General features: G+C 37.6%; 1 protein-coding gene across 4 annotated transcripts in view; it reads left to right on the top strand.

Annotated features, from left to right (window-relative positions):
- Window positions 1-14,674, top strand: part of Nep3 (M13 family metallopeptidase neprilysin 3) — a 169,666-nt gene that overhangs the window by 78,231 nt on the left and 76,761 nt on the right. For all 4 annotated transcript variants that reach the window (XR_015042219.1, XM_085820979.1, XM_085820978.1 and 1 more), the window contains 5 exons: window positions 818-934; window positions 5,168-5,403; window positions 6,983-7,205; window positions 8,365-8,463; window positions 14,178-14,255. Coding sequence is in view for 3 of the 4 variants with exons in the window: in XM_085820979.1 (XP_085677105.1) it covers window positions 818-934; window positions 5,168-5,403; window positions 6,983-7,205; window positions 8,365-8,463; window positions 14,178-14,255 (753 nt within the window). In the remaining variant the exon portion in view is untranslated. The remainder of the gene's footprint in view (window positions 1-817; window positions 935-5,167; window positions 5,404-6,982; window positions 7,206-8,364; window positions 8,464-14,177; window positions 14,256-14,674) is intronic.

The following is a 14,674-nucleotide window of genomic DNA, read 5'->3' as shown; positions in this document are numbered from 1 at the left end:
TTTTAAAAAACATTTTAATCATTCAGTTTGAATGGCGTCACATTCAAATGCTGCTTTCAAGAGCAAGACAAACAAGGCGGACATTAAGCTAAAGAGAAAACAAAATTATTATTAAAAAAAAAAAAAAAAAAAAAAAAAAAAAAACTCAAGTGATTTAAAAAATAAACTAAAAACTTTAGTATTTAAAAGGCAAAGGCGAAACAATATTTATCAGAAGGTAGAAATGTTTTAGATTTAAAATTAGCACACTTTCTCATCGTTAGTTTCTCATAATCGACAATTTAAAAATAGTTTCCGAAATATTTCGCATTTTATGACGTTTCTCCCTTAAAGTCGTATAAGAACCATTTTTTAAAATGTAAATGTGACTTCTTTTTAAAGAGAAATGCCTATAGTTTACGATAATTTAATATTTGAAATTGTACGAAATACCATCTGCAGGACTGAATGAAAAAATATAAAAAATTCTTAAAATATAAATTAAGTATTAAAAAATTATAAATTCAAAAGTTTGGTCTAATACCTTCTCATATTCGGATGCAGGACTACGTGGATTCAAAATTTAATGCCTTTAAGTCCCAGCGTCTTTTCAGAGTCACGCATTCATAAAGTTTTCATTTTTTAATCATAGAGATTATGTATACCACTATAAAATCCATTTCTTAAGCATCAATCTATGAAGGTTGAACTTAAGAGAATGACTCTTCTTGCATTTTTACATATGGAAGCTAGATAATTTAAAGTAACCTTTTCATTTTATCTCATTTTCCTACATTATGAAAATGTCGGGTATATAATTTCTCATTTTTTTTTCCAGGTCCTTGTCGCCTATCTGTCATACATGACCAAAGTTGGGGTTTTGCTTGGAGGTGAAGAGAATTCCACACGAGCTCAGATGGAAGACGTCATTGAATTTGAAACAAAGCTAGCAAATGTGAGTAAATATGCAAAAGTAAATAACGTACTATCTTATCTTTACAGCCCCCATTATAATGACTCCAAGATTATTGCCAAGTTCATATTTACTTTTCACATATGGCTCCTGGCTGTCACAGTTTCGCGATTGCCTTTAATAGAGCATTAAAACTAACAGGTGCAGCAGTGAAACGGGCGATTTTGTACCTCCACCAGCGACACAAATTTGTTACAGCGATATAAAAGAAATGCAGCATGAATTTAGAATGCTTGCGATTCGTGAGAAATGTTCCGGAACAACTTGCACATTTTGCGCAGACATGTCACGGTACACAATGTCCAACACTTAAAATAGGTGGCCTCCATTTCCTTTCACACACATTGTAAGTCTTTTGCGAAAGTTAGACATCACATCTTGCAGGAATGACATTGGCATTCGACTGACTTTCTTTCGAAATTGATCCTTCAGTTCCTGGATGGTGTGGTGGGTCACATCCGAAGATCTCCGTTTTCAAATGACCTCAAAGAAGAAATAACTTGCTGAAAGCTCTGGGGATCTTGGAGACCAGGAAATGTCCCACTTCTCGGAGATCAGATGACCAGGAAAGATGTTCTGTGGCGCGTTAAGGGAGGAAATCCGTGAAGTATGACATTGGATCCGTCTTGCTGGAAGAATGTGTTTGCAGTTACAGGAAGATCAGAAAGCTGTCGCGCTAGGAAGTGGTTCAGCATGTGAGCATAACTTTCTGTACTCACAGTAACAGCATTGCGGTGATCGGTTTCAGAAAATAAAGCCCGATGATTCCGGATGATGATACGCCGCATCACACTATGACTTTTTGACTAAGAAGTGGCTTTTCATGAAGCATTTCAGGATTTTCACCTGACCAATCTAAAGTTTTGCTTGTTAACCAGTGCAAGATTTAGGTATAAGCTACACAAGCTATAGTTTGAGGCCCCCATTTCCTTCGGGCCCTCCGAAAAAATTTAAAATAGTAATATATATTAAACTATTAAATGCAGATATAGATATTTATATTTAGTAACTTATATAAAATGTTATATTTATATTTATAAGGTATTTTCCCCGCCTTCCTAGCGTGTCTTCGTGGTGTGGTGGTCTGCCACTATGTCGGTATTCCAGAGGTCCGTGGTTCGATTCCCGGCTAAAAAGTTGCATATTTTTCATCTCTCCGGCTTTCAAAAACTCCTAATGCTAATAGTGGCACCCGAACTAAAAGGATGTTGGATGATGGTTCTTCTCACCCAGGATTTGGCGATTGGGTCCCCTAAAAACCTCAGTCGCCCTTTAAAAGGGGGAGTATATAAGATATTTCTCCCGCGTTCCTAGCGAGCCTTCGTGGTGTGGTGGTCTGCACATTAGGTCGGTATTCCAGAGGTCCGTGGTTCGTTTCCCGGCCAAGGCGATTGCTCATGTTTCATCTTTCCTGCTTCTAAAAAAATACCTAATGCCTCTACATATTATATTTATTAAATATAAATATAGATATTTTTATATAATATAATATATATAAATTTAATATAGTAAAAATATAATATATTTATACAAATTATACTTTTATGAATTTATATTATTAAATATAAATATAGTATAACAAACTTATAAAGGGCCCCCATATTTCAAACAGCTTAGGGCCTCATCAAGTCTAAATCCGGCTCTGTTGTAAACAAAGCCTGACAAATACAAACTGGACCCATTGCTCAAGCTCAGATTATCGTACAGACCTGGATTGCCGTTAATGAGCTTCAACAATTCCCTGAAAAAGCGTAGTCTTTTTGGTAGGTCTTCCGAATTCAGTTTTGCACTATGTGCATTTTGTATGGGTCGTAATACAGTTCCTTGTGTAGTATTCGCCGTACACTGCGATTCGATATGACAAGTTGCAGGGCAAGTTTGCGTGCAGAATGCTTGGGACTTCGACTGAAGGCTTCTTCCACTCTTGCAACATTCTGTGGTGTACAGACGCGTTTTGCACTTCCACACTTCTTTCGTACCACATCACCCGCTTCCTTAAAGTTATGTACCCATAATTTGATAGCATACGCCAAAGAAACTGAGGCATGACTTGTAAGATTGTAATGAGCATGAAATACACGCTGCACTGTCACATAGCTGTCGTTATTCGCCTTCACGACAAAAGCGCGTTGCTCACCGGTTCACGAGGCCATCTCGACTGAACACCGACATCAGGGTCAATGCAAAGGTTTGTTGTCCAAATCGCACCACTCCCGTTTTCTGATTCCTAACGTAAGTTGCTATTTTCAGGGTTACCAAATTGCCCGTTTTACTGTCACACCTGTTATTTTCTTGTCCCAAGGACCTTTTGCCACATGAACGCCATCTTCGAGCGATCCACTGCAAGTCTCTGACTACGACTTCTTTGACAATGTAAACGCTCACTTCATCTGAATAGAAACGTAGGGATGATTGAGTCAGTGATTCCGTTTCTACTTGGAACCAGTTGAAAGTCTATCCGGGCAGTAACTCCGAGCAGTGTTCGCAGAAATGTCTTGCTCAATTTTTCCGTCATGTCGAAAATGCCGAGATGGAGCGATAATCTAACTATGATATTTTTTAATGCATATGCATCTTGTGAAGTATTATGGGTTACTTCACTGCCTGAATATTAGGACTATTGTTTATTAATACCTAAATTTAACGTGGATATAACTACTGATCAGAATGAATTTAAGTTTTTGATATTGTAAAAACAAAAACATACAAGAAAATTAAATTAGGGTATCGGATTCAAAATATTTATTTTAAACATATACATTTCTTAATTTCTTTAATAAAAACAATTAAATTATATATTATTCAACACATAAACACAATATATAAATAGTTATAAAACACAATTTTCAATTATAAAAATAAATAAGAGGACAGACTTTCCGCACATCATTGATTTTGTTTGAAATTTTGTTTTTAGACTTTCCTTTTATTTGAATAACAAATTAGATCTTATTTACAAACGACCAGTCGGAAGTATTAAAATAAAAATCGCTACAGAAGGCGTATGAGGATATTATTAACATGTTTAAGTTTGAGGCTGTTGGAACTGGAGAGTTAATCAAAAGATTTCGCTCACTAGAAAATGGCTTCAAACACTTCTGGAATAAATATGCTGATTGTGCATTTTGGCACTCTAAAAGCAATATTGCAGAGAACTGTAGTAGTCACCCATTCCCAGGAATTCGTTTGAATTTTGCTCGCAGAGCATTTCGAACGAACTTTTTTTTTTGTGTTTTTGTTTGCCTGAATAAGTGGAGTAACCATTTCCAATAAAGTTTCAAACTATCCTACCCATTCTGATGCAATTCTTGTAACTTTGAATAACCTCGCTTCGAAGTTCACTTAAAAGTTGATTTAATGCTCCCAATTCATCACGGCGAGCTACCCAAAATCATGAACATTTTTTGGGGGGTTAGCATTAACACAGATCGTTTTACTGTATCTGTGTGCTTCATGATCCATCTCGTGGTGATGCATCTGTCATTTTTTAAGTATTGATTTCCTTTTTGTAATTTTGGATATATTGATTTCCTTTTCTTCTTCCTCCTCCCCCCTTTTTTTCCCCTAGAACAGAACTTAATTCGTTGAGAACTGCTTCGCAAACTTCAAACACTGCAACTGCTACGTCGGTACTCATTTGCAAACAAACGGAGGCGAGTTGTCAGTCCGGTTCTGATTGGTGTAAACAATCTATCAGATTACAGATCCGTTCAAACCCGATTCGAGACAACGTTACGAGGATCTCGTCGCAAGTCCCTCGCAGAAATGTAAACTCGCTTTTATCCGTGATTTTTATTCCGTATGTAACATGAATACGAGCCAATTTTCACGAAACCATGAAATAATTCTTTATCCCTCATACGCTTTATATATTATTTATACATATAAAGCGTGGGAAGGTTAAAGAAGGTATGAATATTAAGAAGCGTATCAACGTTATCATTAACGTTATTTAATGTAAATCAAATTTTCTCAAACTATGGTACATTGCATTATTTTCTTAGATACAATTTTTACGTGAAAGATTTAGACGAATGTTTAAAATGAAGGCAGTGGTAATGAATGTAAAATGGCGTCCCTTTTGGCGCATTATGGTATTATTTATGTAGTAGAAAATTGAAAAAGTTTGAGACCCGTGAACTAAATAAACAAAGAAACTTTGGCAAATATTCGTGCGCTGTGCCAAAATCAAATAATCGAATCCTCTCTTTTCAGATCACGATCCCGGCAGACGAACGGAGAGACGACGAAGAACTCTATCACAAGAAGACAATCAGCGAAATACAAGAACTGGCGCCCGTGCTGGATTGGACGCAATATTTCAAATCCGCCTTCAAACTGATCGATCGAGAGATAGGCCCGTCCCAGGAGCTGGTTGTCTACGCCCCCGAGTTCATACGTAAGATGTCGGAGCTGGTGACGCAATACTTGTCCACGCCCGAGGGAAAGATGTAAGATACATGATGTAACAAAGACGCGGTGACTTTTCTCGAAACAAATAATATGTCGACGAATTAAGTGTTAAACAAGTATTAATATGCAAACTATATCTACTAACTTTTAGTATATTATGAAATTGTCCTAGCTTTATGACCTTAAGCGTAAAATTCATTTTTTTCAAATTTTGCAGTTTCTTGTACTGCAAGGAAAAATTGTCCCATTTTGACGATTTGTTGCTAAATCTGCAGTTAAACCACGCGCTCTTGACAGACATTCGGATTCCCATTTGAATTTGCACTCTTAATTACATCAGAAACAGATCTTCCCCTTTCGGAATTTGAATTCTTTTGTTGCCAGTCCATCGCTAAGTTTAACGACTTATCAGCAGTTTGGCAATTTTAAAAAACAATTTATCTACGAAAGTTTTCATTCAGTGATTGGCCAACTTTGTACGGGTTTTAGCAAATACAATAATGTTCTTCCAAATACCATTAAAATAAAGGATAATATATTAAAAATTACGCTTTTTCCATAGCGAATATCAAAATAAAACATTTTTATTATAAGTTATTTTTTTAAGAAAATCCATGTCACCCATTTATCTAAATTTTTTCAAATATCCTTTGGGTTTTTTTTTTTTTTTTTAATTTTATTTTGACAAAATTAAAAGGCATGATTTACATTACAAAGATCGTTCCAAATGTAACACTCAATCTACTGTAGCTTGGTAATGATAAGCACTAGAACAATGGAATTGTAAGTACAAGCTTTGGTCTTTCGAAAATGTCACTCATTGTATGGTCCTTTTGCTTTACTTCACTACAGCCATCTTATCACCCACGATACGTCCATTCCATTGACTGCTTTTAGGATCGAAATGAAACAGTGAGGTTTCAGTAAGCATAAATGACGTCATGAAAGCATTCTGAACATTTCCCAGAGAATCTTTGCAGAACATCATCACACACGCCGCTCCTGATTTGCATCGTTTTCCGTCTCAAGAGCCGTGTAACCCACCGACCACATTTTTTGGAGGTATCCCAGTCGTTAGTGTTAACACAGATCGTTTTACTGTATCTGTGTGCTTCATGATCCATCTCGTGGGGATGCATCTGTCATGTTGGATGAGTTTTGATCAGTTGTAACGGTTGACTGTCTACCTCACAGTAGCTGGTCATGAATGTATGTTGCGATTACGCCAAAACTTCTGAAGCCATCTATGCACATTACTTCGATCCATCGTGTTATCCGCATAAACTAGGAAAAATAAATAAATAAATAAATAAAAAATAAAATAAAAAATAAAAAAAAATGTACAGTGGATCGATATAGCTGTGTTACTCCCGCTTTGTAGAGAAATTCAATCACTGCGCGTTAGTGTAAGAGAGAGTCACGTTGTTCATTTGCAACAGTAGCAAATAAAAGTTAAACACAGGTTATGAGATGAAGGAAAAATGCTTCTGTTTACAAAATTCCATTTATCTAGTGTTTACCATAAACACTTAATTAATTGTTAATAAAAAATATTGTGTTAATGCATTTTCGCTGTCTTTGGATGCGTTCCGAGTAACGTCCCCTCTTTCCCCATAGCGTTATCAGCAACTATCTGGGTTGGTCTCTCGTGCAAAGCCTCACCTCTTACCTCTCCAAGCCCTTCCGCGAAGCCTCAAAGATACTTCGAAAAGCCCTGGTGGGCTCGGAAGGAGGAGAGAGCCCTTGGAGATATTGTGTCTCCGACACTAATGACGTCATCGGATTCGCCTTGGGAGCCATGTTCGTCAGGGAGGTCTTCCACGGAGAGAGCAAACCCATGGTAAGACAATGATTTCTGACAATCTGAAGATGCGTCGCAGTTTTTGAATGTAACAATTAATTCTTGTTTGTCAGCTATGTAAAACCTAACACCTATCTTAGGTTTCACATAGTAAGTATCAATCTATTAGGTTTATTTGAATAGCAGTCAACTTTCGATTTACCATCATATTTAAATTAATTTAAAATCGTGGTTCATCTGAAGGCAGGCGAAAAATAGGTATTTGTCGGTTATAGCATGAGAAACAGACTGCTGCTGATACGTACGCAACAACTGATGTGTCAAGAGGGAAAATAATTTTCGAAATTGTGGCTTGTTAGCAATACCGTGAAGCAGCAACAGATTGATAAAATTTTAAATTCAGGAAATAGCAAATTAAATAGCAGGAACAAATATAAATGAAACGGTGTAAAGTTAAAACTACCAAAATGGGCATAAATTGCCAAATATGGCTACCTTTTATTCATTTCTGATGATCCTTTCATTTTTTTTTTTTTCCAATTGCGGCCAATTACCCTATAACGGCATTGGCCGCTATTAAGTCCAGAAACGGAGACCATTTTATTGTGGAGACACCTAATGGGTGGCCAGCGCTACCTCCTATGAAGGGGTACACAATTTTACTCCATGCCTTCTCCGGGATTCGAACCCGAGCCCTTCTGTATCGCAGTCAGGCATCCCTAACTACTGTACCGTCTCGGCGACACCGTATTTATAATATGAGCTTGTATAAGTTCACTCATGGTATTTCACTGCGAGGAGAATTTTGTCCTCAATTTTTAACCTATTTTTATTTCTTACACGAAGTGAAGGAAGTACTGTAATAGCGAAAATTTTCGGGTGTCATATTTCAACGAAGATATTCATTTTGACCGCTGTCGAATACAATTTAGAAATGTTTTTTGCGTGACATCTGTACGTAAGAACAGAATAAATAACTCGTTTTCCCAAAACGGGTTGCAAAAAGGATTTAAAATGGTTCAAAAGAGATTTTTTTTCGTGGCGTCTGTACGTACGTACGTGACGTTTCTAAACTTTTTTCTCTATATAAATTCGCGAAGTAGGAAACAGATAAATTTCAGATTTGTCAATGATAACGTTTTATTTGTGTTAAAATAACAGAAGGATATTTTTATTCACGGGCTTTTATTATTTTCAGGCGGAGGCCATGATCAATGAAATCCGGGATGCATTCAAGGAAAACTTGCCTCTTCTGAAATGGATGGATCCCGAAACTAGAAAACTCGCCAAAGAGAAGGTAAGTCTTACGAATATAAATCTGCTCTTTTATAACGGCATGCTTGATTTATGTTTCAAATTACGTCAATATTTGCAATTTCAAATTAAGTCATTGTATTTTAATACGATACAACATTTATTATTAATAAAAACTAAGACAGCCTTATTGTATTCGGCCGCTTTGGATGGGAATCTTTTTGGTACCCTGCAAGCCAAAAAGGTGTTTACGCATTATCGCAACACCTTCGAGTTAGAGGCTAAAACGAGAAAAATAACTTATGATATGATTCAGCGGGAATAACAGATTAAGTAATTCTATTTACGGAATTTAATTACAATTTTATATCGCGAAAAATAAAAACGTGGGGCACCTAAATAATAAAATCTATGAATTTATTTTCATTGCCGTATGAGAAGCATGACAACAGGCAATCCGACACCCTGTTGTTGGTGTTGTTGTTGCAGGTGCTCACTTGTCTGTACATTAGTAACAGTAACATTAGAACAGGCCCACAAAATTCCTCATGGCAAGCAGCGCAAGATTACTCCTGTCGTTGGCAACAGCCTTGAGCACCTCACAGGTGGCAGCGCGATTTAGCTCACTTCCGCTCCCAATCTTCCTCTACCACCAACTCTCCGCATGTTTAGAGTGCTCCCATGCTGCTCGGACACTATGCATTTACAAACTTCGCTGCCTGCTCTGGGATTCGAACTCGGACCCTTTGCCACTGCAGTCAGCGACGCTAACCACTCTACCAATTCGACCGCGTCCGACACCTTAACTATAGCAAGCCACTTGCAGATCTTTAGCCTTTTAAATGCGACTTGCTTGGAACAAAACAGTAGTTTAATTTTAAAATATACTTGCATTTTGGAATAAAAATCATTTCTTTATTCATCATTAATTTAATTTTTTCCCGCCCAGAGGAGACAGTAGTTAGTGACTCTGACTGCCTGACTGCCGTGCCGAAGGGCTCGGATTCGAATCCTTGAGAAAGCATGAATGTTTGTAAATGTGTAGTGTCTTTGTGTGGGTGCATTCAAAAATAGATGGTGAGCCGAGAGTCCTCTTGTATGGCTTTATTGTAGGGAAGAAGGATGGAAGATCCTCAGACTACCCCACAGTGCTCTTCCTCAAACTCCGGTTGGAAAGTAGAAGTCCAGCATCTTTTAAAGCTCTGGCAACCGTACTTCCATGAAATATGGACTCGAAAACAATAATTTAATTTCTTAAATTATGTTACTTAAATCATTTAAATCACATGTGTCCAATAATTTAATCAATCTAAAATGGCCACCACACTCTTATTGCCAAAGTTACTAACAAAACTAAAAATAATTCCATTTCTGTCAATTACTATTGCATCCATGTTACTTTTAGAACAGGAAATGCCATTGGGGGTGTGCAAAATATATAAATATGAAGGTAATGAAAAAACAATACTTTATTATTTACTCCACTCAGCTTCGTTTTATTTCAGGCATTTTTTGCTTTCATTCCTTCCGAGTAAGCTCCGTGTTTCAAAACAATAGTCGTGATTCAATGTCTCGGAATATTTGTTATTCCTTGCCGTAGTAATGGCTTGGGTAACTACTGAAGAAACTCTTTTCAAGAAAGGAAAATCACTGTCCAGAAACGGGTTCCTCCAATCTGTGTTCTTCAGAATTTTAAATCTGAGAATTTTATAATTTGTGAGATAAATCTTCCTGTTCGTACTTGGTTGGGAGCTCTTTCAAAATAATTTTCTCACATTCAGGTGCCCTTCAAAATTAAGTTCCCATTCCTAAGCAAGTCAGGTCATTTTTTATGCAAATTTCGTAACAGTTTCGCTTTAGTAAAGAGCTGTGATATGCTGTACTTACTCTTTTCCTGCATGAAACTATCTTTCATGATAATTCCTTGGTAGTACCACGCAGACGTCACCGTTTATGTCACCAATGATTAAGCGTGTTGAAATGTTTCTGGTTGTGGTGAAAATGGGCTTTTCCAATGAACTGTCAATTACTTCAGTTCTGATCAAAATTTTTAATTCATGTTTTGCCAGCTGCTGTTGTTCGGAATATATATCTTTCACCGTCATCGTGAATTCTTCATTACAATAATGGCGTCTCAAGCAGTGGGGAAGAAATGGCACAAACTTCTCTTTTTTGCAGTTTCTTTCAAAATATGATAGACACTTATGTAGTACAAAATTAAGATAATTAGCAAACTACGTCTATTTTTACGAAAAGTGAACTAAAGGTACTAATTAGGCCGCCGAAGAATTATGCAAATATTCAGAGTCGAATATACATAAGCGTACACTTGCGAGTCTGCAAAGTTGTGATTGTGGAAGGGGATATAAGCGTACGAGGAGTTCTCGGCGATTTGTACACTCGTACTACTTCATGGAATTCGCCATGTTTATCGCAAGTGTTGGTACATTTTATAAGGTATCAGGTAAAATGAGTAACCACGAATGTGGTGGGTGACGGATTGAGATGAAGAATTGTCGGTAGATTGGAGGCAGGCCAGTCACAGACGCAGGTGGCTACAATATAACTCCCAATGTCGTTTGTAATTTGTCAAAACAATATCAGGACATTGTATTCATATCTAAAAGACGTGGACTAGGTCCACCAAGATCCAAAACAACGAATGAGCTTCGTTATTTAGTATATTCATTGCGTTGATACAGGGCTGCTATATAATCATACCTCGCAAGTGAGTTGTAAGCTGCCACTAGAACCTGGGTTTTACGTTCGATAGTTGACCGAAAGTTTCATGAGGTAAGAATGTAAGCCAGTAGATCAGCTGTTAGCGTGCCGCTCAGTGCAGCACACAAGAGAGTGCTCTTAGTATGATGCAAATACAGGCGTTTAGCATTATGCTTCTTAGTTCTGCTGTACATGCGCCTTGGACCAGACTTGGAGCACCATGATTTTTACAGATGTGTTGAGATTCAGCCTGGACACTGATTATTGGCGTACCTGAATCTAAAGAGAGCCTGGAATACCATATCATCTCTCCCTCATGAGGGTAAAGGATCATTACAGTGGTGGCGATGTAATGGTTTAGGCAGGCATTAAGGTTGGACGTCTGCACACCCATGCCTGCATCTCAGAAAGGCTGTTTGACTGCTGCGAAGTATAGAAAGGAGATCGTAGTGCCCCATGTTCGAATTTTCAGGGCGTTGTTGGTCCTGAATTCCTGAATGACAATGTTCATCCATATATGGCTCAACTGATCGAAGATTATCAGTAAAGTGAGGATATTTACCATATGCATCAGCCAGCCGGATTTAACCTATTACAGCATGTCTGGGATGCTCTTAGGAATTTCATCTCGCAATCTCCCTCTGAGAACCATCCTAGAGTTGAAAACAGTCTTGCTGAAGGAGTGGGATCGACTGCCATAGGGACTCCTCAGCTATCTTCTGCTCAGTATGCTGTCACGCTACGCGACCTGTCTGGCTGTGAGAAGGGACCACATCTCATATTAGACTCATTTTCAATTTGTTATCACAACGTGGATCTTGGACATACCTGCACTATGTGCTTTGCTAATAATCATGCCCATATAAAATGACTTTTGAATAGTATATCTCTTTCTCTGTTAAAAATGTATACTAATACCAAATTTCATTAAAATCTGTCCATTTACAGAAATTCGACATAGTATGCAAATTCACTAAATTTTGCACACGGGTATATTAACGCTGAGAAAATAGCTTTAGCTTGAAGTTTTCTCATGTATTGCTTGACGAACTTCTTTCTTTCTAGCCCCAACCAGTGACCGAACGGTAAAGTCGCTAAAGAATGGTAGTTCGGTCCGGGGTTCGAATCCCAGCGAAGGTCTAGCTGTGTGGGTGTTTTCGTGGCTTTCCCCATGGTTAACGTGTATACGAGTCAGTTTCCCTCAGAAAGTTCACCGAAGACATCCCTCCCCTTGGGCAGATAGCCCTCGAGTGCTTTGCCGCAATCAAATAAACCAAACCAAACCTTTCTTTCTAGCCCCCCCCCGCAAATATTCCATTAGGTTAGGACCGATGCTCACTATGAAACTAGAACTTTTATGAACTCCACATTTCGTATCCTATCGTCATTAATTTTGACCACCCTTGGTATAAACCATTATTCTTTTAATTATTCATGGGCGTAGATGGATTCTGAAATTAGAATTATTCAATCTATTATTGCCAAACTATGTGATAAATTAGTTTTCGTCCTTTTGTGCATTAATCATTACATCTATTTAAATAAAATATTTGTATTTTATTATGCACATGTACTACCGCGTGAAATGCGATTTAATACAGTAATCACCATTTAATTAATTTTTGATTAATATTTAGTCACTATGCAACTGCCTAAGAAACTCAGATACACAAAGCAATGAACTAATTTCGTAACGATTTAAATTCTTATTCAGAAGCAAGAGTTGTTGCCATGTGACCTTGCTTACGTAATGGCACAGTCTGTAATCTGTAGCTGGGGTAAACTACTATTAAATATTTCTTTTTTGAGCAATAGATGTTTATGTTTGTCTTCAAACAGTGGCTTGAACGAAGGTTAATATTCATTACTATCAGGCCAAATCTTGGGTCCTTCGCGGCCGTGGCATGATGCTTCGTACGTTCAAGCTTAAGAGCGTGCTTTGAACTAAAATTCCGAGATGTCTAAATCTTTTATAGTGTTCAAGTTGTTAAAATATATCTATCATGTTCAATTTTAAACATGTTTAATTTGTAGCATATGATAATTTGTGAATGACACAAACATATTAACATAACATCTGAACAGAGGAGGAGCGCGTGTCTTTTTCATCGGACCAGACGGAGTGCAGAAATGCCACAGCATTCCTGTTGGAAAAATCGCCTCCAACTATACATGCGAGCTCATCGCCATCAAAAGTGCTCTGGAGATTTATCTCTCTAAAGAAGACCAAAGTTCCAAGGGCATCATCATCTTCTCTGACTGCAGATCAGCATTGCAAGTGATCCAGAAGGGCAAATGTCAACTCACTCTTCAGATCATTAAGCTCACAAACAAAATCATTGCTGCCCAAAGATCCCGAATCTTACAATGGATACCGGCTCATGTAAATATTTTTGGTAATGAGAAGGACGATGAGCTTGCAAAGGCATCCCGTGATTATCCTCAGCCATCCAACTGCCTAACCCTCGTTGATGCCAATGCAGTTGCCAGCCAAAGACTAATCGGTCAAGTTAAAGGAAACTCCCTCCCGGAATTGAATTGTAACAGAGCCATATCGACTATCATAACCAGACTTACGACAAATCACTTAAAAGGGAGAGGATTTCTGCAGACTGACAGCGTAGTTACACCAACATTTGTCCTCATTGCCCAGATGACATCCCACTGTCTCGCCATCACATCTTCAGCTGCCCAGCAATCCAGGCCAGACTGTTTAACATCGACATTGAAGACCCAGTGGACCTACTTTATACTGATAGAGCTGCCGAGGTTGCAAAAGCTGCCTTTGACAGCTTCAGAGCTATATAATTGCAATTTTTCATAGACACGACATCATCATCATCTGTTCTATCATTTGCAGCATAACTGTAATTAATAAAAAATATTTCTGACATCATATATTATCATAAACCCTAGGTACTCAATAGTGTGATTTAGTATATTTACCTTTTCTATGCTTATTTTGAATAGATTCATTAGTGTCGCTATGTGGTTTTGTACTGAAGCTTAAAATAAAATCTTTTATTTGCTTTTTAGGCCGATGCTATAACAGACATGATAGGTTTCCCCGAATTCATATTGGACCCGAAGAAACTGGACAAGAAGTATGAAGGCGTAAGTATGAACGTATACAAATTGATATAGTATATATAGAAATGGTATATCTTTTCAATAGCGAGTACAGAACACTCTGAAACTTGAACCGTTCGACTATTAAAGTTTGGTTTCGAGATAGGAATTCTAGTTTCTTCAATTCGCTGCTAAAAGCGCTGCATACCTTCTGAGTCAAAATCACACTTCCTTTTTGTTGTTAATGTAGCGTGATGGATACTTAACGCTATATTTTAAGTAAAGAATAGCATTTTTTTCAATATAATTCATCTTTGGGCATTCTCAGCATCAAATACAATTGTGTTTCAAAAACAGTAGCTGGGAAATAATTGCCATGGTTGGCTTCGTCTTAAATTAGCCATAGTTCGCATTAGAATTCCCGGTCCTAATTCTGGAATTCCTTTCCGAATGTTAGCTTTAAG

Source organism: Stegodyphus dumicola, chromosome 7 (genome assembly GCF_044657685.1).
Source record: "Stegodyphus dumicola isolate Sdum_Otavi_A_Nest chromosome 7, ASM4465768v1".
NCBI lineage: Eukaryota > Metazoa > Arthropoda > Arachnida > Araneae > Eresidae > Stegodyphus > Stegodyphus dumicola.
The sequence above is the reverse complement of the archived record's forward strand: the minus strand, read 5'-3'. Positions and strand labels throughout refer to the sequence as shown.